Source organism: Pristiophorus japonicus, chromosome 2, assembly GCF_044704955.1.
Source record: "Pristiophorus japonicus isolate sPriJap1 chromosome 2, sPriJap1.hap1, whole genome shotgun sequence".
Lineage (NCBI taxonomy): Eukaryota > Metazoa > Chordata > Chondrichthyes > Pristiophoridae > Pristiophorus > Pristiophorus japonicus.
Genome location: NC_091978.1, coordinates 228,994,193 through 229,015,758, shown reverse-complemented (window position 1 = coordinate 229,015,758; position 21,566 = coordinate 228,994,193). Strand labels below are relative to the sequence as shown.

At 44.7% G+C, this 21,566-nt stretch overlaps 1 protein-coding gene across 1 annotated transcript in view; it reads left to right on the top strand.

Moving 5' to 3' along the window:
- The window catches only part of ptpn13 (protein tyrosine phosphatase non-receptor type 13), a 361,948-nt gene that overhangs the window by 127,411 nt on the left and 212,971 nt on the right, over positions 1 to 21,566 (top strand). Inside the window, exon 7 of the mRNA XM_070871054.1 lies at positions 8,521 to 9,060. Within this exon, the coding sequence (XP_070727155.1) occupies positions 8,521 to 9,060 (540 nt within the window). The remainder of the gene's footprint in view (positions 1 to 8,520; positions 9,061 to 21,566) is intronic.

The following is a 21,566-nucleotide window of genomic DNA, read 5'->3' as shown; positions in this document are numbered from 1 at the left end:
TCCTCATCTAATGTTATTCCAATTATGCTTTATCTTGTGTTTGATCTGAGGTCCAAGAATGTTATTAGTCAGATTTCTACTATATTCTCTGTGAAAACCCAGACCAACAGGTACTAATTTTAAGAGCATAATAATAAATGCAAAATATTCCAAACATTGCCTTATAGTGGTATTAAATTGTGGCACAACTTACTTTTAAAAGAGCAAGGGGGAATCTTCAGTGAAAATGAGCTGCTTATCAACATGACTTAAATTCTGTGCAATTTCTAACCTTTATTCAAACACCAGCCTGGATGTGCACTGTGGAAACCTAAAAAAATATATATTTGCTGTACTGCTTACAAATTGTGTGCAAATTGTTTGGGGATGTGTTTCAATGTACTTAGCACAGTTGAAAGGTCACCTGACATGATTTTAACTAGTCAAATGCAGTTGTTTCTAAGACATTTTGTGGATGATTTTTAGAAATGCTGATTTGATGTGTGAGTTTTTGTTTTCTCTATTTCTGTGCTATTTGTAGGTTGCATTTTTGTAATAGATTTGATTTCTATACATATTTATCATTTTTATTGTGATATCAGCTCTCTTATTGATGCCTTAAAATACATTTTTAAATAAACACAGCCGTGGAAAAAAGCTATCCTGTGGAGGAATCTTGTAGACTTCCATTTTGTCTGCTTTCTATGTCAAATGATGTCGTGCAGGAGGGGTAGGAAGGGAAGGAAAGATTTCTTATAAGATTTTGGATGGGGCTCCAAGTGTTTAAACAATTGTACAAGGTTAATATTGATCAGAGCAAATAGCTAACCTATAGAGATGAACAGCAGAGAAAGTTGGGAATTGTAGCTTGAGACATTGCTTTCTGTTGAGGAGATTGCTGATTTAGTTGAATTTATACATGCACACACACTCTGGGGCCGAAATTGCCCTCCGCCGCAATGAATATTCTCCACCCGAATCCATGGGGCAGAGAGTAGAGGGAAAGTTTGTGTGTTAATTCGTTGCGGTGGTGTTTGGGACAGCTGACGTGTAACAACGTCACTCCCATTCAGTTAAAGGGGAAAGCCGCTGAGAGCTCTGCAGCCACTTTAGTGGTGCCCACTGGGCCACCAGGGAGGGCTTCAACCGGGCCAATGACCCAGCACCCAAGAAGAGATGCCAAGCTGCCTGTTGGCAGGTCGGCCGAACCCGTGGCCGCCATTGTCGGTCCGACTTCAGAATCGGCCACCAATTAAAATAAAATGGCGGCCGCGGCAGTACGCCCTCCCATTTAAGGGCGGACGCGCCTTCCAGCCACTGTCAGTTTCCCTCCAGGAAAAGCTGTCGGGGGCACTGAGTTGGCGGCGGCTCCGCTCCCGCGTGGCAATTTCCCTTACGGGACAGAAAGGAGTCGGCGCGTGCCCAATGGGGCGGGAATACGGGGCGTGGCGGAAACTGTCCGCTGCCCCCGAACTGGGGGCAATCTCGGATGGGACGGACCATCCGCCTGCCCTCAGTCGGAAAGGCCTTACTGCCCGGTGGTAATGGACATTAAAGAGTGGGGCAATCTTGGCCCCTCTGGCTTTCAAGCACGCCCCACAGCACTGAAGTAGGTGATGTATGTTAGTTATTCAACTTCTAAAGCAAATTAGGCAATTATATAAGCTATTGTACAGCAAGAACAAAGCAAGGCAATATAATCATATATGGAAAGCAACCTACAGAAAACTAGTAATTGCATCTTACAGCTTCAAGATATAGTGACGTAGTTTCAAAGCTTGGATACAAGCTATTTGAGACCATGCATATCAGATTTCAAGTAGTCTACCTGAGTACAGCAAGTTGCAGACCTAGTTTTGAAAGCTGAGCTTGTAGTGAACCTTTCCCTGCATGACAGCATAAGAAACGTTCTCAAGTTTTGGAAGTATAATGAATGAAAATTAAGATAATTTCTTCAAGCTACTTTCCTTAGCTCTGGAGGGTAAAGAATTCTATGGGCTAGACTTTCCACCTCATATCGCTGGGCTAATGCCCATATATCACCCAAAACGGCATGTTATCGCCCATTTTGCTTCAAAAGTGCAAAGTTGGGCCGGAGCATCGCCGGAAAATTGATTGGCCAACTTTCGGCTAACATCGCCGAGGTGATTGCCCGCACATCGCCTGTTGTAAGATATCTTCTTCTGCAAAAGTGAAAAGAGCATGGTATAAGCTAATTGACTAGATACCATCATGGAAAGACAACAATTTCCAACTTTGTATGCTAATAGGGTTTTTAATCCACAATTGATGCATGGTTATAACAAAGATCGTGCTCAGGATCTAATGCTTGACACAAATATCTCTCTTGACCACAATCTCCGTTGATGTCCAAAAATGTCCCAGAGTAGACAGTGAGCAAGGGCAACTCTCTCCTAGTCCATGCTGGGTCACTCTAAGTGACAGCAGTCAGAAAGGCCTAAAAAGAGCACAGGTTCATAGCCCTGTCCAGATCTTAGCAGGGAATATATGTATTAATAACAAGCTTAAATTCAATCCAGAGGATTTATAATTATAACTAGAATTTGCATCATTACAATATAAAAAACTACTTACTCTTGCTGAAGCGACAAGGCTGTTCCAGCGCTTCCGGCACTGGTCGGATCCCCTGGCCTCGTGGGACACCGAGGAGGCGACATCAACGATCTTAGACTACAGTTTGAGGTAGGCCCGGGGTGGAGGTTTCCCACGCCTGGGCCCACCGGGAGTGCACCTCCACGACCAGGACCTCGTTCGCCTTGTCAGAGAACGGTTTGGCCGCCCTTCTCCTTCCCACCCCCCCCTCAATCCTGCACCGAATCATCTGACATTTTAAATTATCTTGCTTTTCTTCTCTCATGATTATCTCTCTCTTGCTTTGTTGATCTCTGCTCTCTGTCTCTGTTTCTGGCTTCCTCCTCTCTCTCTATCCTCTCTCTGTCTCCGTCTCTCTCTCTATCTTCTCCCCCCCCCCTCCCTTTGCCTTCTGTGCATATGTGGATGACCCCTGACCTGAAACGCGGAAAAAGCTGTCCACCAAAAAAAAACCACGCATGCGCAGAAGGCCATTGCTAGGGAAGCTTTTGCCTTCCACATTACTGGGCTATCACTGAGCCATGTCACTTCGCTGGGCTATCGCTGAGCCGAAAATCACGATCCAAAAAATGGGCGATGTTTCAGCGATCATGAAGGCTGACACATCGCTAAGGCTGGAACATTGCCCATTTTTGGGGCGATAGCCAGCAAAGTGGAAAGTCTAGCCCCATCATGGGCATTCTACCATGTCTCTGATGAAAGGCAGATGTAAATGTCAGAATCCCAGTTGGGCAAAGGACCTATGATAAATTTGCTGCATTTTTTTCCTATCCATTCCTTTAGAATAAGAATGCACACTTGTCAGTTTAAGTCTGGCTTCAATGATGGGGATTAATTAGTAAACGGTTGTACAAATCTGTATCTAAAGCATGTAGCAATCCTGCTAAAAAGATACATTACTACGTAGAATTATATAGAATATACAGCTCAGGAACAGGCCTTTTGGCCCAACCTGCAATGCCGGCGTTTATGTCCCTCTTGAGCTTCACCCGTCTCCCTCCTCATCTAACTCTATTAGAATATGCTTATCTCATCGTCATCATAGGTGGTCCCTCGAAATGAGGATAACTTGCTTCCACGCCAAAAACGGATGAGTTTCAAGGGTATTTCAATGAAGGACCCGAACTACATCCTCAAGGGTGGAAGATGCCTGTGCGTGGATTTTTTTAACGTGTGATGGCCGTTGCACACCAGCCACCACACGGGCTTGACAGAGCTGGGTCTTGGTCCAGTGGCAATGATTACCCAAGACGACTGGAGACCAGCTCTGCTGCACAGACCTAGTGCACACACACATCGCAGTGTGGACTGACCCGTGCTGCCCCTGGCCCCGAACTCACGCCTCCCCTGGGCCCCGATCACATCCCTCTATAGTCTCGCTGCTCCTTTGCCCCAATCTTGCCACTCCTGCTGTATCTGCCCACGTTCCAATCACTAACCTGGACCTTGATGACGTCACTCTTCGCTGCCGTCGTCCTCTCGCTTATCTAGCTTCCCCTTTAAATGCATCTATACTACTCGCCTCAACCACTTCATGGTAGCAAGTTCCACGTTTTCACCATTCTCTGGGTAAAGAAGTTTCTTCTGAATTCTCTATTTGATTTCTTGGTGACTATCTTGCAATGATGGCCTCTAGTTTTGCTCTTGCACACAAGTGGAAACACTCTCTCCAAGAGAAAAGAGATCCAGCCTGTTCATTCTTTCCTGATGGGTATAGCCTCACATTTCTGGTTTTGTCCTTGTAAATCTTCTCTGCACCCTCTTCAGTGCCAATATATCCTTTTTATAATATGACAACCAGAATTGTATGCAGTACTCTCAGTGTGGTCTAACCAAGGTTCAATATAAGTTTAACATAACTTCTCTACTTTTCAATTCTATCCCTCTCGAAATAAACCCTGGTGCTTGGTTTGCTTTTTTATGGCCTTATTAACCTGCGTCACTATTTTTTAAATATTTGTGTATTTGTACTCCAAGATCTTTGTTTCTTTGCCCCATTTAAATTCTTTGTGGCCTCATTATGTATCTTACCAAAATGAACCAACTCACACTTGTGCGTTGAAATTCACTTGCCAATTCTATGCCTATTTTGCAAGTTTATTAGGGGTAGAAATTGCCCTCCGCCAGAAACGGGGCGCACATATCCTTTCTGAAGAGTTCTGGACGCTGCAGTGGATGCAGCGGCCTGTTCGGTGAAATTCAACTCCGCGGGGTTTTGTAGTCTGTTGGTAGTCCGGCCGATCATGGGGGTATAATTGACGGGCCTGGCAGTTGGCTGACAAAAAAAAAACATGGCAGCCGTGGCAGTGCGCCCTCCCCTTTAAGGACGGCTATGCCATCATTTCACACAGAGAGCACCGACAGTAAAAGCAGCAGCAGGGCTGCACCTATGGGGCAGTTTTGGGTAAGGGACAATTTCGCCAGGGCAATTTCGTGAGGGGTTCCTCGCCAGATGGTAAGGGGTTGACGCATGCACGCTGTGGTGGGAAAAAGGGCGGAGCGGTCCCGGATGCGCCCCGCTCCGCTCCTGAGGAAGGGCAGTTTCTAAAATGGCGGACCCTCCACGGAAAGTCGTGGCCATTTCGCGTTGCCCTGTGGCCGCCACTTTCTAGCCATCAGAGGCCTTATCGAAAGGGGGAATTTTGGCCCCTTAACGTCATCTTATAATTTGTTGTAGCCCTCTTCAGTATTGATTATCCCCATCCTAATTTGGAGTCATCCTCAAATTGAAAAATTGTTTTTTTTTATTCCAAAGTCTAAATCGTTAATATAAATTGTGAACAACATTGGTCCCATTGCTGTTCTATATCATGGCTTGCCAATATTCTTCTTCATTTTATTTTCCCAATTTTTATTCTTAGTCCCACAAATTTGGCTTTTCTCTAATCTATTACTCTGGTCTTCATCATACTTGCATCCTTCTCAATTATTATCTTAAAGCATATTATATTATGGTCACTATTGCCTAGATGTTCCCCTACTTTTACTTCTCTTATCTGTTCTGATTCATTCCCTATTACCAGATCCAGTAGCGAATGCTCCCTTGTCAGGCATCTTGCATATTGGGTTGGAAAGAAATCTTGTACACATTGTAGCAACTCCATTCCCTTATCCCCTTTACTTGCCTCTTCTGGGCAATTAATTTTAGAGCAGTTGAAATCCCATGATTATTCTATATTTTTTATTAATTTTCTTAATTTGTTTGCATATTTCTTCCTTCACCTCCCTTCCACTATTAGAGTACCCCTATTGATGTGATTGATCCTTTATTATCTTTTATCTCTATCCACATGGATTCTATTTCTACCTTACTGATAGCTGCGTCACTTTCTTCTACTGCCATTATGTTATCTCTAATACAGCAACTCCACCTCCCTGTTTTCCCCTCTCTATCGTTTCTAAATATGTTGTACTGAATTTTAAAAAGTTATAAAGTAAATGACCATTTATAAAAACATCCGATATAGATTCCTAGACCATTAGACTTTTAGTGACTATTTCTGGGGTGGCTGAATTAAAGGACATGAGTCTACAATAAGTACAATCTTCCAAACCACCTCTCCACTTTTTATTTACAGTTGATAGCACCAAGGTTCAGATAAAAGCACGACAAATGTCACTTGGAAGAATGTTTACTTATAATATCTAATCAAAAATCTATATTTTTCTTGCTTAGATTGGTACCTTGGAACTTGATCAATTTTTACAAATTGCAACAATGTGGTTCTTGTGATTCACTTTGTTAAAATAAACCTTTGGAGTATCTACAAATAAAGAGGGATTTCAAATAGTTTCAGTGACAATCGTTTACTTCAAAAATGCAATTTATTGGGAGGCATTGTAGTTTTAATACCTGATTACATTAATTTGAGTTGTCTTTGGTTCCGAATTTAAGGTGTGCATACACGTCTGTTCATCTTTGTGCAGCTAAAACATCCATTTCACAAGTAGCTGTTTTCAAATTTAGTGGAATGAGAACAGTTACAGAACATTGTGTTTCCATATCTACTTTTGCTTTTGCAATATTGGCCTGGACTTTGCGGCCAGCAGCGAATGAAAGGCGCTAGCCATTCATTACGCTTACAACTGCCCAGAGACTTTTAGTGGGCTTTTGCACACCAACTTACGGTCATTGGGAGTCCAATACAGAACAGCACCTGCTAAACGGGATCTGGGACCTCTGAAAACGGAGAGCAACAGTTGGTCTTTTCAACCAATCAGATTGAAGAATCCTTACTGAGGCACGCAGAGGCTAAACCAGGAAGTGTAAGCTATAATTAATTCAATGTAAGATCATGAATAGAAAATGAAATAGAGAGAGGGAAAGAAAGATTGGGTTAAGAGAGAGTTAAGAGACAAAGAACAAGGGGAAAAAAGTTTATATAATTTTTTTTCAAATCGCCAGCATTAACTAAAATTTGAAGGAATGCGTTTGTTCACTTTTAAAAGTAAATTTTCAGTGCCAGAGAGGTTGTTTGGCAGTAGTTAAGACTTATCACGCCGTTAAAACTGCATTTACACTTGAATGGACAAGCCCTAAATTTTTCTGTTAAGTGGGTATCTAGTGGGTAAGTACCACAATTTCACGCCCTTCTTGTGTTTGCATACCGAATCACTGAGATACTGTTATAGCGAAGCTTGTGGAGGAGCAGGGCAACTCGGACAGCAACTTCTACAAAAGCAAAATATTGCGGCTGCTGGAATCTGAAATAAAAACAGAAAATTATGGCCATCTCAGTGGGTCAGGCAGCATCTGTGGAGTGAAACAGAGTTGACGTTTCAGGTGGATGACCCTTCCTCAGAACTCACTCTTGACGAAGGTTCATCGACCTAAAATGTTAATTCTATTTCTCTCCACAGATGCTGCCTGACCCGCTGAGATTTCCAACATTTTCTGCATTTAACAGCGCAAGTGCAAATGCTGGAAGTTGCTGTCTGATTTACTCTTTAATAACGGTGAGTTCTGATAGCCTCACCATTATTCTTACCATGAAATCCGTCCGATTGTGTTCTTGTGAAGAAAATTCCATACTTTGGGAATAGTAGGTATGTTACAGTGAAAACCTGTTGTAATTTCCTGAAATCCCGGTCCTCTGCTTCACACGGGCGCTCGCCAGAAAATGGCTAAAAAGATCTACACTGACCTTTTTCCTACTACTATCCATGAGAAACACCCCTAGACACCCAAATACTACATAAAACATAAAAAAAACACCTCACATAAATACATTAGAGAAATTAAAGTTGATAGAAATGTTTTTGAAAAAAAAAAATATTTGCCGATGGGTTAAAATAAACTTACCTTACTGGGCAGGGTTTTTAACATTAAAATGTGTTTTTTAAATTTTATTTTTCTGTTTTTGTATGTTTTAAAACTCTTGTACTGGTAAAAGTAGGCTACGCACCTGTTTTTACCAGGCGCAAGAGTTTTAAGGACACTCTCGCAGGGCAAGAGATGGGCAAATAGCCCAATCTCTGCTGTGGGAATGTCCTTCTCCCCAAGATATGTGCGATCTGTCAAGCCACAAACTTGACAGATTGGAAAAGCCGGTCTTCAGCGTATGCGTATTATGTGCTGAAAACTGGCTTTTGCGATGCCTTCCCAGGTCAGTACACACTCCGTACAGACTCGGGGAGGCCGGGATTTCAAGGCCATTATCTTCTTTTTCAAGCAAATGGGGAATAACTATAGTAGAACTTGTTAAAAATAGAAAAAAGTGAAAATCCAGTCAGCATCTGGAAGCAAAAGACTGGTTAACATTTTGGATGTCTCTTTAATTTTAGTTGCTATTTATTTCAAATATTTTCTATTGTATATCAGATATCCAGCATTCACGGGTGCTCACCTCTGCAAAGGAAACATTATTATCTGTTCAGCTGTATGCTCATTGCATGTAGATACAATTTGATTTGTTTTTATTTTTTCAGAAAGATGTATAGCGTCGAATGCAACTGAAAAATGCAAAGCACAATTCTTTGAGCAGGCCTCACTGAATCGAGGACTTAGTAAGTCTATGGGGTTCTTGGCAATTACTGACAGGACATCAGATGTGGACTCTTATTACACAGCCTCTGGGCATGAAGATGCAATAGATGTATGCCACAAGCATCGATCTAGACGTAATGGTTTGGAGAGGAAGCCCAATTTCAGTGGTGATTCTAGTCATAGGAAGCTCTGGACCTCCACAGTTGACCTGGGTTATTATGGTAGTAAAATAATGGCACCTGGGGATAATACTCATCGACGCAGCCTTTGCCCACAGGGGAAAGGCAGGCAAATTAAGAATACCTCCCAAGCCAGAGAGGTAAAGTACACAGACTTTGGGCAGGTACCAGCTACACTTGGTCTTCAAAGATCTCACCATACATCGGAACTTTCCATCTCGTCTGCTCTTTCGGGCGCTTATGAAAGGATTAAAGAACGGCAGAAGAAATTACGAGTTCTGAGAGAAGCAATGGATGTGGATGGTAAGCACAGTACTATATATTTTTTTACATATCGTCATACTAAGATTTTATAAAGCTACAATGTGGAGATTTTTTTTGATAGCAGGAGCAGAATGTGTGATATTGATATAATAGGCCAGATTTTGCTGCAGCAGGGCATCTAACAGCATCTGTTGTTAGGCTTGCCTTGGCACCCTTCAGCTTCAAAGTACTTTGCCTAAAAAGTTGCTGAAAATGTGAGCTGATAATGGTGCAGCAATGGAAACCGGGCATCTGGGAGCTGAGTGAACAGGGTAAACAGCAGGGTATCGCCCTGTTTGAGGATTGCAAAATAAACACTGTGATTGAGAAGGAGGGTGAATTAGAGTGCGTGAATTCAATGTCAAATCAGGTACAAAAAAGAGAAATAATGGGAGGGAAAAAATGATTGGGTTAAGAGAGAGAGAGCGAAAAAGGGACAGAAAGGAAAAGTATGAAAAACATTTTTTAATTAAAAATGTGACTTTTTAAAAAAAAAAAAATCCCAGAAAAATTGAAAGCCTGAAAGACCAAGGGGCAAAATTCCCTAACGTCCCGGTTGGAGGCGGTAATCTCTCTGGGCTGGACATTCTCCACATGGTGCAGAAGTCCCGTCCCGGAAGCAAAATTTGGGTTACCGTCCCTCACAGGAGGTGGAGCGCAATGTCGCATGCTCCACTTCCTTTCGGGGCGGGATCAGAGGCGCTACCTGGGCGCATTGCTAAAGAGGAGGGATGCTGCAAGCTCTGCAGGCCCTTTGATGGCCTCCACTGAGCCACCAGGGCTAGGGTGTGATGTGGCTGCAGCCCAGCACCGAAACAGATTGCGGCCCGGACCACTGCACAGTGACTCGACCGGTAAGTCGGGAAGAAACAAAAAATGGCTGTGCGCCTCCCTTTTAACATTTGCCCCGCATTAAGCGTGCGGCCCAGTTTGTGACACTGGCACGAGCATCAGCCTCGGGACGCTAGCCAATTTCGACCGCGGGTCGGAAAGGGGTTGCCGCACTCGCCGATGACGTCATAAATTCCGGTGCAGCAGCCTGGGGAGCTACCAGTGGGGTGTGGCGCTAATGGATTTGTGCTACCGCAACTCCTGTGCAATATCGTGGGACCCAATAGCCACCACCCCCCCCCCCCCCCCTCCCCCCAGGCGAAAACACTTTCACATAACAGGGCAATAGCCCCTGAGATGCCATATTTGTAATAGTTAATTTGCAATGCTGAGAGGTTGATTGGCAGCAATTGACAATTATCATGCCATTAAACGGTACTTGGCTACTGATTACTAGCCCTAAATATCTGCAGCGGGTTTAGTTCATAGTGACCGCACAAATACTGTAACTTCATGACATTCAACGCTTGTCAATAATGAGGCAGACTGTGAAATGTTGTTTTCACAAAGCTAACAATGGAGCGGCACAACTAGGACAGTATCTTTTGGATATTTGCAGTTAATTGCACATCTGCTCCTCATCTCAAGTTGCTGTACCATTTATGCATCAATAACGGCAAGGGCCATTAGCCTCACCATTAATTTGAAGAAAATTCTGGCCCAATGTTTCCTTAACAGCAATTTGGGAATAGAGGCTTGTGTAATATTCTTTGAGTTCCTATCCCATATGCCACTAGCTCCTTTTTCTCTTGACATTATCAGTTTTCTTCTAAATTTTCTGTGACCTTTTCTTCTTTATTCTAATTGAGGGCAAAAATAAATAGGAGACATCAGTGCTCTTAGTAGGACAGAACTTGCCAAGAAGGAAGTTGAAAAAGATGTAGTGGTGTTGGTTGACTCGTCACTGACCGTGTTCAAACATTGTGAGGTATTCTATCCTGCACCAAGTCCTGTTTTCCCACACCCCTGTGCTCATTGGCCTGCATTGGCTCTCTGTCAGCCAAGGCTTCAGGTTTAAAATTCTGATCCTTGTGTTTAAATCCTTTCAGGGCCTCAACCTTCCCGGTGACATCCTTCAGCCCTATAGCCCTATGAGAACTCTGTGCTCATCCACCTCTAACTTCTTGTACATTTCCCACTCCCATCGACCCACCATTGGGGCCCTAAACTCTGCAATTCCTTCTGTAAACCTCGCTGCCTGTCCATCTCCTCCTTTTGAGACCTTCCTTAAAACCCATTTTTTTTTTTACACAGTTTTAGTTACCCATCCTATTATCTGCTTTGTTGGCTCTGCATCGATTTTTGTCTGATTTTGCTTCTGTGAAACACCTTGGGACATTTTCCTACATTAAAGTCGCTATATAAATGACTCTTGTTTAGAATAGCTATTGAGAAGTATTTCTTCACACAAGATATCAACAGCTGAAAGGATATCAAGCAAAGTTATTGAGACCACAACAATTTTTTTTAAACGTGTTTTCTTTTAATTAATTATTGGAATGTGGGTGTTGCTGGCAAGGCTGGCATTTATTGCCCATCTCCAATAGAGAGAGAGTAGGATTTGTGTTCTTGAAGGATGAACAGAAGGGAGTTTTTTTTAAATCCAAACTGATCTTGTGATATTTGTGTAAATTTGTAGTGTTTAGTGTGCTTTTTTGGTAGAAATTACTGCCTTTATGTAATGAAAACTTCTAAAATAAAAAGGAAACGGCAAATGCTAAAAATCTGAAATTAAAAACAGGAATGTTACAAATGGGCAGCAGGTTAGTCAGCACCTGTGAAGATAAAAGACGGGCTGTAATGTTTCAGGTTTGTAAGTCTTCATCAGAACTTTTGTTACTTTTCCTTTTTAAGGCTTTGTTCCTTTTTTAATTTCAACACATTTTTATGACTTCATGGCTTACAGTATAAGATGCTTCTGTGGAAATGGGGGTGATTTTAACCCGACTCGTTCAGCAAAAACCTGGCAGGTAGGCAGGCAGTTAAAATTGCCTTAGCTTTGACCTGTCTGAAAGACGCCACAATCGCAACATCTGCCGTTTTAACCTGGTCCCCCGAGCAGGGCCCAAGGACATGCGCCCGGAGCCAACACATTCTTTACATATGCACATTGTGACCCAAAGACATCACTGAGACTTGACTGTAATTTTAACTGACCGGAGATTCCACCTGGCATTACAATCGGGACCAGTGGTTTCTGTAATGTAACTCATGTTCTGATGAAGGGTTACACATCTGAAATGCTGCTGTTTACTAGCCTATTGTTTATTTCCAACAATTTCTGTCTTTAGTGTTATAGTTTCTTCTTGGTCATTTAAGTTTTTATTTGGAACACGATGGGGCCGAAATTCACCGTCCCAAAAAGGATGGCTACCGTGGGGTTTGGGCGACCGATCGAGAATAATCGATTGGCTGCCGCGATCGGGGGTTTTTCCCTCCCCGAGCCATAGTGTGGGGTGAAGCTGCGCTAAAGGGGTTAGTGGCGCGGTGACGTCGTCAGCGGGCGGGCCACTAGAAAACGGCCACATCCGCGATTTTCAGCTACAAATGGAGGACTTCTTCAGGCAGTGCCCCCACAAAGTTTTCCAGTCAGTGCACGAACACAACACCGCTAGAGTTTTGTCACGATCGGGGCCGTTTGGTTGGAAAATAGTTTCTTTCATTTTTAATTTTAATTAAGGCAATAGGTTGTATTAATTGTTTTGGCTCTGTTAAACCTGCTGAGTCATGCTCAGAGGTTTTCACAGACTTTTGTACAATTTTCCGGTCTGACTCTTTAGTGGAAGCCTGTAGGTGTTATTCTGGGCTCCAGAGATCTGCTTGGCAGGGTGCACCCTGAGGATGGGATCAGGGTTGGAAGGGCAACACCTGGTACACCTAGTCAGACGCAGGGTGGCATGCAGGAGAAGGCATCGCTGTCAGCACTGTGCAGAGAGGCAACGGGCAAGGGAGGCAGCAGCCATGATTCGTTCATTCTGCACCAGGCCAGTGTGCCCGCCGTCTTCACCATCCCGAATCAGGATTGCGGTTGGCTGCTTGGGGACGCGGGATATTCCCTGTCCACTTGGTTGCTCACTCCACTGCGGAACCCCAGGATAGCGCCAGAGCATGCATACAACGACGTTCATTGTGCCACCAGGTGCATCATCGAGCAGTGCATAGGTATCCTTAAGCAGAGGTTCCAGTGCCTGGACCGCTCTGGTGGCACCTTGCAGTACTCTCTTCAACAGGTCTCCATAATCAATGTGGTCTGCTGCATGCTGCACAACCTGGCTATCATGAGGGGACAGCCGCTGGAGGTCGAGCCAGCAGTACCATCCGAAGAGGAGGAGGAGGAGGATCCCTGTCACCCCTGAGCTAGGAGGCGTAGTCCCCATCGCAATCTTGGAAGGGAGGTGCAACTGCGTCTCATAGCTGCTTGCTTCAGACAATCCCATCCACCCATGACCCTTCAGGTCCTGCTTTCATTGGCCATCGCAATGAGTGCCTTAATGCAGAATTACCCACCCCCAAATGAAACACCTGGCCAGATATATGTGCCAAAAATAAAGATTTATCCAATCATCCAAATCACTGCAAAAACAGAAAATAAAGAATAATATAATATTGCAATAATTTTTTACCCTTATGCATCTCACTATAACACCTGATACGCGTGAATACCCTAACATTACGCCTAACTGTCATCCCTGTGGCTGCATCATGGGTCTGGGGAGGCTGCTGTGGTCGTTGTCTGGGACCTACAGCTTTCCTTCTGGGACGCCCTTGAACACCTCTGGGCCTGGAAGGGCCGGGTGCAGACTTGCCAGCACCCTCCTGGGAGGGTGCGTCCTCAGATATATGGAGGTGCATCGCACCTCCCCTGCAATCTCCTTCCATGCATTGTGTACTGCTTGTCTGCCAGGTCGCCCCATGTCAGGAAACCGTATTCTTCTTCTGTCCTCCACACCGTCCATCAGTGTCTCCAGCTCCATATCAGTGAACCTCTTGCACCAGCCATCCTTCCAAACGTCTTCCCCCCTCAGGGCCTTGCTGCAAACCCTGGCCTGGCCAGGGAGCAGCTGGCCCATTAGAAACTCTTACCTGCATGCTGAATTTCTCAGTGGTCATAACGCTCAAATTAAGACAGCCACACCGTGAAAAATCCACTTTGGAAGGGTTCATTAGTGCTGGAACCCATTTATTCACTTTTGGAGCTGAATATGGTGTGGCCCACCCACAAAAGAATTTTGAGGCTAATGGCCCCGAAAAGGTGGGGGGAGCATCAGCTTTCCAGCGGCACTGAAATTCTGGCCTGATACATCCATAAATTTGTGATCAAGAACTTTATATACAATACTAGCACGAAATTCTGAAAACATCTTAATAAGAAAAGGGTAAAGCCTTAAAGGAGAAAGTAACTGAGTAAGTTACATCACTGGTGGGTATTTACCCATAAAGTCCATCTTTGGTTCTTTATTTTTATTATTTTTGGAAATATCTTAGTTTACAGAACTCCTTTGTGAAACACTAAGGTCTCGATATTAAACCCCCCCTCCCCTCCCCTCCCCCCCCCCCCCCCCCAACGACGGGCAGAGAATGTCTGAGGTGGGGGCTTAAAGACGTAAGTATGGGGAACGCTTCCCAAAAGGCAGTTGATGATATGGTGTCAGAGTGTCTTGCCATTGTGAGGCGAGGCACTTCATTAACTAATTTAAATCGGACTCCCACTGTGCAATTTACTGGTTCCCCAGGGGTTGGGAAATCCAGCAGCGAAACAGAGATACGCATCGGCACCTACACCTCCCTCCCCTTCACATCTCAACCGTGATCACTGACCACCCTCCCGTCCACCCCACCTCTCTCCCCTGGTCGCCGACCCTCCTCCTCCTACCCTTCCCAAGTGTCCATGGCGGCAGCCTCCTGCCTCTGGTTTTCTCTCCCAGCCACCGGCTGTCAAGTTGTTCGGTTGCCAGGCAGGAAATAAGACAAGAATTGTTAATGAGGTCGGTGGTGAGTTCGGCACCACCTTCCCTCGGCTGTTTTTGGCCTCTCCAGTACCCTCCACGCCTCTCTGTAAACATCGCGGCCTCGGTGTCCATTTCCAACAGCAGTGCGTGTAAGATCTTTGTTGCTGCATGAAATGGGTGGAGGTTCGGAGAGGGTTCCCACCCCTCCTGGAATGACTGGGAGTTTACCAGACTCCGTGATTTCTTCCTCAAGATCAGTGATTTAAATTTCCTGTTGTAGTGCCCCCACTCCCTGCTACTACTCTTTCTACCCCCCCCCCCCCCCCCCGCCCCATTCCTAGCTGTAGTCAGAAGGGGGCTGGAGAATGAGGAATCGGGGCGGGGTTCTCTGAAATCATGGAGTCCCGACAATTGGTGAGATGGGGCTCGAGAGTGGTGGTCAAGAGAAGCGGAATGGGAGATCAAGGGGAAGAGTTGGACACTGGGGAATGGGATGGACATGGGCCAGGAGAGAGAGATTATTTCCACTGGTGGGCAAATGGGGAACTGGGGAATGGGTATTAGCACTTGAAGAAACAAAAGGAAAGGGAGGAGGGAATTTCTTGAACTGAGGGCTTTTCGACCATGGGATACTTCACCACATGTAGATATTGAGGTAGAGACTACAATTTCATTTCAAAAGGAATGGGATAAAAATGAGACTATAGAAATATCTGGGGTTACAGGAGAGAGCACAGGGTGGGCTGAATGGCTCACGCTGTAATTTCTATAATTCCATGAAAACTTTTCTTTATCGAGTCTGAGCTCGGAATGGTTTAGAAATGCTAGCTCTGAGTTGAGTTTAGGACGAGGTGCTCTGAGAAGTGTCCCAACATCTGAGCCCACTGCCCTTTGTGTGATCTCTTGGTTTGGTTCAGGTCAGTCTGTAAAGGTTGGTTTTGACGTTCGAAGTCCAAGTACAGTTCAGCTCTGACTGAGGCTCCCAGTTCAGAGTTGTCACTTTCACATTGAACCAGAGTCCATGGAGATAGGAAGAGAGATGGGGCCTGTTAAAAGTGGCATTGACTGGGGGCCCTGACCACACCTTGTGCAGTGCAGTAGAATTCTGGCTATGGTTTTAAGGTGAATATCAGCGGTTATAGGATTACTACTAGTTACAGGTAGGTTAGTGGAGCATTACCAGTTACATCGCCAGCTGTTACTGCTGGAAAAGATACCGCGCATGTGTGGCGGGACAGCAAATTTAAAGGGACCGGGCTATAAGGAAGATGGCATGTGATCCAAGACACTCTAAATACATTCAATTACAGGTTTTTAAATGGCTACTTTCTGTCCAAGTGAAAATATTGGCATGTCCCCTTTTTATCACTTCATCTTACAGATGTTTCAGTTCACTTCACTTTAATAAAAAAAATGCTACTATGCTAAAATTACAACCTTGTGTAGGGCTGAGACTCATCTGCCAGTCTTTACTACCTCCTGTCTTTGCATTGTTTCTGTTATCAATTAAGGCAGCACCAGATGTGCCAGGGGGAGTTGCAAAGTCCCACTCCCCTGCTCTTTTCTCATAGATCTGCATATCTTTTCTTTTCAAGTATATCTCCAAACCCCTTTTCTCAGTTACTGTTGAGTCTGCTTCCACTATCTTTTCAGGCAATGCATTCTAGAACATCATAACTCACCACGGAAAAAAAAATGTCTTCATCAACCACTTTGTTCTTTTGCCAATTATCTTAAATCTGTGTCCTTTGGTTACAAACCTCCTGCCAGTGGAAACAGTTTCTCCCCATCTACTCTATCAAAACCATTTATAATTTTGAACACCTCTATTACATCTCCCCTTAACCTTCTCTGCTCTAAGGAAAACAATCCCAGCTTCTCTAGTCTTACCACATAACTCAAGTCTTTCATTCTAGTAAATCTCCTCTGCACCTTCTCCTATGCCTTGACATCCATCCTAAAGTGTGGTGCCCAGAATTGGACACAATACTCTAGCTGAGGCCTAACCAGTGATTTATAAAGGTTTAGCATGACTTCCTTTCTAAGAATATAAGAATACAAGCAGAATACAAGAATACAAATAGTTAGAATAAATACGTGGCTTGAGCAGTGGTGCAAGAGGGAGGGATTCAAATTCCTGGGACATTGGAACCAGTTCTGGGGGAAGTGGGACCTGTACAAAAGGGACGGTCTGCACTTGGGCAGGACTGGAACTGATGTCCTAGGGGTAACATTTGCTAATGCAGTTCGGGAGTGTTTAAACTAATATGGCAAGGGGATGGGAACCTATGCAGCGAGATAGGGCGAAGTAATATGCAGTCAGAAACAGATGGTAGAAAGGTAAAAAGCAATAGTGGAAGGCCGAGTAAACAAAGGCAAGAAACAAAAAGGGCCACACTACATCATAATTCTAAAAGGACAAAGGGTGTTTAAAAAAACAAGCCTGAAGGCTTTGTGTCTTAATGCAAGGAGTATCTGTAATAAGGTGGATGAATTAACTCTGCAAATAGATGTTAACGGATATGATGTGATTGGGATTACAGAGACGTGGCTCCAGGATGATCAGGGCTGGGAACTCAACATCCATGGGTATTCAACATTCAGGAAGGATAGAATAAAAGGAAAAGGAGGTGAGGTAGCATTGCTGGTTAAAGAGGAGATTAATGCAATAGTTAGGAAAGACATTAGCTTGGATGATGTGGAATCTATATGGGTAGAGCTGCAGAACACCAAAGGGCAAAAAACGTTAGTGGGAGTTGTGTATAGACCTCCAAACAGTAGTAGTGATGATGTTGGGGAGGGCATCAAACAGGAAATTCGGGGTGCATGCAATAAAGGTACAGCAGTTATCATGGGTGACTTTAATATGCATATAGATTGGGCTAGCCAAACTGGAAGCAATACGATGGAGGAGGATTTCCTGGAGTGCATAAGGGATGGTTTTCTAGACCAATATGTCGAGGAACCAACTAGGGGGGAGGCCATCTTAGACTGGGTGTTGTGTAATGAGAGAGGATTAATTAGCAATCTCGTTGTGCGAGGCCCCTTGGGGAAGAGTGACCATAATATGGTGGAATTCTGCATTAGGATGGAGAATGAAACTGTTAATTCAGAGGCCATGGTCCAGAACTTAAAGAAGGGTAACTTTGAAGGTATGAGGCGTGAATTGGCTAGGATAGATTGGCGAATGATACTTAAGGGGTTGACAGTGGATGGGCAATGGCAGACATTTAGAGACCGCATGGATGAACTACAACAATTGTACATCCCTGTCTGGTGTAAAAATAAAAAAGGGAAGGTGGCTCAACCGTGGCTATCAAGGGAAATCAGGGATAGTATTAAAGCCAAGGAAGTGGCATACAAATTGGCCAGAAATAGCAGTGAACCTGGGGACTGGGAGAAATTTAGAACTCAGCAGAGGAGGACAAAGGGTTTGATTAGGGCAGGGAAAATAGAGTACGAGAGGAAGCTTGCAGGGAACATTAAGACGGACTGCAAAAGTTTCTATAGATATGTAAAGAGAAAAAGTTTGTAAAGACAAACGTAGGTCCCCTGCAGTCAGAATCAGGGGAAGTCATAATGGGGAACAAAGAAATGGCAGACCAATTGAACAAGTACTTTGGTTCGGTATTCACTAAGGAGGACACAAACAACCTTCCGGATGTAAAAAGGGTCAGAGGGTCTAGTAAGAAGGAGGAACTGAGGGAAATCCTTATTAGTCGGGAAATTGTGTTGGGGAAATTGATGGGATTGAAGGCCGATAAATCCCCAGGGCCTGATGGACTGCATCCCAGAGTACTTAAGGAGGTGGCCTTGGAAATAGCGGATGCATTGACAGTCATTTTCCAACATTCCATAGACTCTGGATCAGTTCCTATCGAGTGGAGGGTAGCCAATGTAACCCCACTTTTTAAAAAAAAAAGGAGGGAGAGAGAAAACAGGGAATTATAGACCGGTCCACCTGACATCAGTAGTGGGTAAAATGATGGAATCAATTATTAAGGATGTCGTCATAGCGCATTTGGAAAGAGGTGACATGATAGGTCCAAGTCAGCATGGATTTGTGAAAGGGAAATCATGCTTGACTAATCTTCTGGAATTTTTTGAGGATGTTTCCAGTAGAGCGGACAAGGGAGAACCAGTTGATGTGGTATATTTGGACTTTCAGAATGCTTTCGACAAGGTCCCACACAAGAGATTAATGTGCAAAGTTAAAGCACGTGGGATTGGGGGTAGTGTGCTGACATGGGTTGAGAACTGGTTGTCAGACAGGAAGCAAAGAGTAGGAGTAAATGAGTACTTTTCAGAATGGCAGGCAGTGACTAGTGGGGTACCGCAAGGTCCTGTGCTGGGGCCCAGCTGTTTACATTGTTCATTAATGATTTAGACGAAGGGATTAAATGTAGTATCTCTAAATTTGCGGATGACACTAAGTTGGGTGGCAGTGTGAGCTGCAAGAGGATGCTATGAGGCTGCAGAGTGACTTGGATAGATTAGGTGAGTGGGCAAATGCATGGCAGATGAAGTATAATGTGGATAAATGTGAGGTTATCCACTTTGGTGGTAAAAACGGAGAGACAGACTATAATCTGAATGGTGACAGATTAGGAAAAGGGGAGGTGCAACGAGACCTGGGTGTCATGATACATCAGCCATTGAAGGTTGGCATGCAGGTACAGCATGCGGTTAAGAAAGCAAATGGCATGTGGCCTTCATAGCGAGGGATTTGAGTACAGGGACAGGGAGGTGTTGCGACAGTTGTACAAGGCCTTGGTGAGGCCACACCTGGAGTATTGTGTACAGTCTTGGTCTCCTAACTTGAGGAAGGACATTCTTGCTATTGAGTGAGTGCAGCGAAGATTCACCAGACTGATTCCCGGGATGGCGGGACTGACATATCAAGAAAGACTGGATCAACTGGGCTTGTATTCACTGGAGTTCAGAAGAATGAGAGGGGATCTCATAGAAACGTTTAAAATTCTGATGGGTTTAGACAGGTTAGATGAAGGAAGAATGTTCCCAATGTTTCTGGAAGTCCAGAACCAGGTGTCACAGTCTAAGGATAATGGGTAAGCCATTTAGGACCGAGATGAGGAGAAACTTCTTCACCCAGAGTGGTGAACCTGCAGAATTCTCTAGCACAAAAAGTTGTTCAGGCCAATTCACTAAATATATTCAAAAAGGAGTTAGATGTAGTCGTTACTACTAGGGGGATCAAGGGGTATGGCGAGAAAGCAGGAATGGGGTACTGAAGTTGCATGTTCAGCCATGAACTCATTGAATGGCGGTGCAGGCTCGATAGGCCGAATGGCCTACTCCTGCACCTATTTTCTATGTTGCTACGAGTAGGCCAATCGGCCTGCTCCACCTTTCAACAAGATCATGGCTGATCTACCTCAACTCCACTTTCTTGCACTGTCCCCATATCCTTTGATTCTGTTAATATTCAAAAATCTATCGATCTCTGTCTTGAATATACTCAAAGACTGAGCTTCCACAGCCCCCGGGTGTGGAGAATTCCAAAGATTCACCACTCTGAGTGAAGAAGTTTCTCCTCATCTCGGTCCTAAATGGCCGACCCCTTATTCTGAGACTGTGACACCTGGTTCTAGATTCCCAGCCAGAGGAAACATCCTCCCTGCATCTACCCTGTCAAACCCTATAAGAATTTTGTATATTTCAACGAGATTACCTTTCATTCTTCTAAACTCTAGAAAATATAGGCCTAGTCTACTCGATCTCTTCTCATAGGACAAACCCCCCATCCCAGGAATCAGTCTGGTGAACCTTTGTTGCACTCCCTCAATGGCAAGTATATTCTTCCTTGGGTAAGGAGAACAAAACTGTACACAATACTCCAGATATGGTCTCACCAGGGCCCTATATAATTGCAAGGCAGGTTAGCTCAGCTGGTTAGAGTGTGCTCTTAATAGCGCTATGGTCGCGTGTTCAATCCACGTACGGGCAATTTCTTAACCCTTCTCAAATTCAACTGTCCACAAAAATTCGTCACCATCCTCCGCCTGCTTCACGATAACGTGATTCCAACCAACGGATTCACAATACAAGTGCAGACCGGGGTCACTCAAGGCTGTGTCATCGCACCAACGTTCTTCTCAATCTTCCTCGCTGCAATGCTTCATCTCACCATTAACAAGCTCCCTGCTGGAGTGGAGTTAATCTACAGGGCAAGCAGGAAATTGTTCAACCTCCGACGCCTCCAGTCCAGATCCAAGGTTGCTCCAACCTCTGTCGTTAAGTTACAATATGCAGACGATTACTTGCGTTTGTGCACACTCGGACTCCGAACTCCAAACCATCATTGACAACTTCACTGAAGCGTATGAGAGTCTGGGCCTCACATTAAACATGAATAAGACAAAGGTCCTTTACCAATCTGCCCCCACCATACAGTGCAAAGAAGCACTCTATTCCGAGCTCCCGCCCCCCCCCCCCCCTCCCGTTCAGCCTCCCTTCCCCCCCCACCGCCAACCGTTCAGCTTTCCCCCCCCACCACACAATCGTTCAGCTTCCCGCCCCCCCCTCCCGATCAGCCTTTCCCCCTCCTGCCCCCCCCCCTCTTCTTCTCCCCTCCTATTCCCCCCTCTCCTCCTCTCCTCCCTCCTCTCCTCCATGTCGTCGATGGGGCTGGCCCGCCCGCCTGGC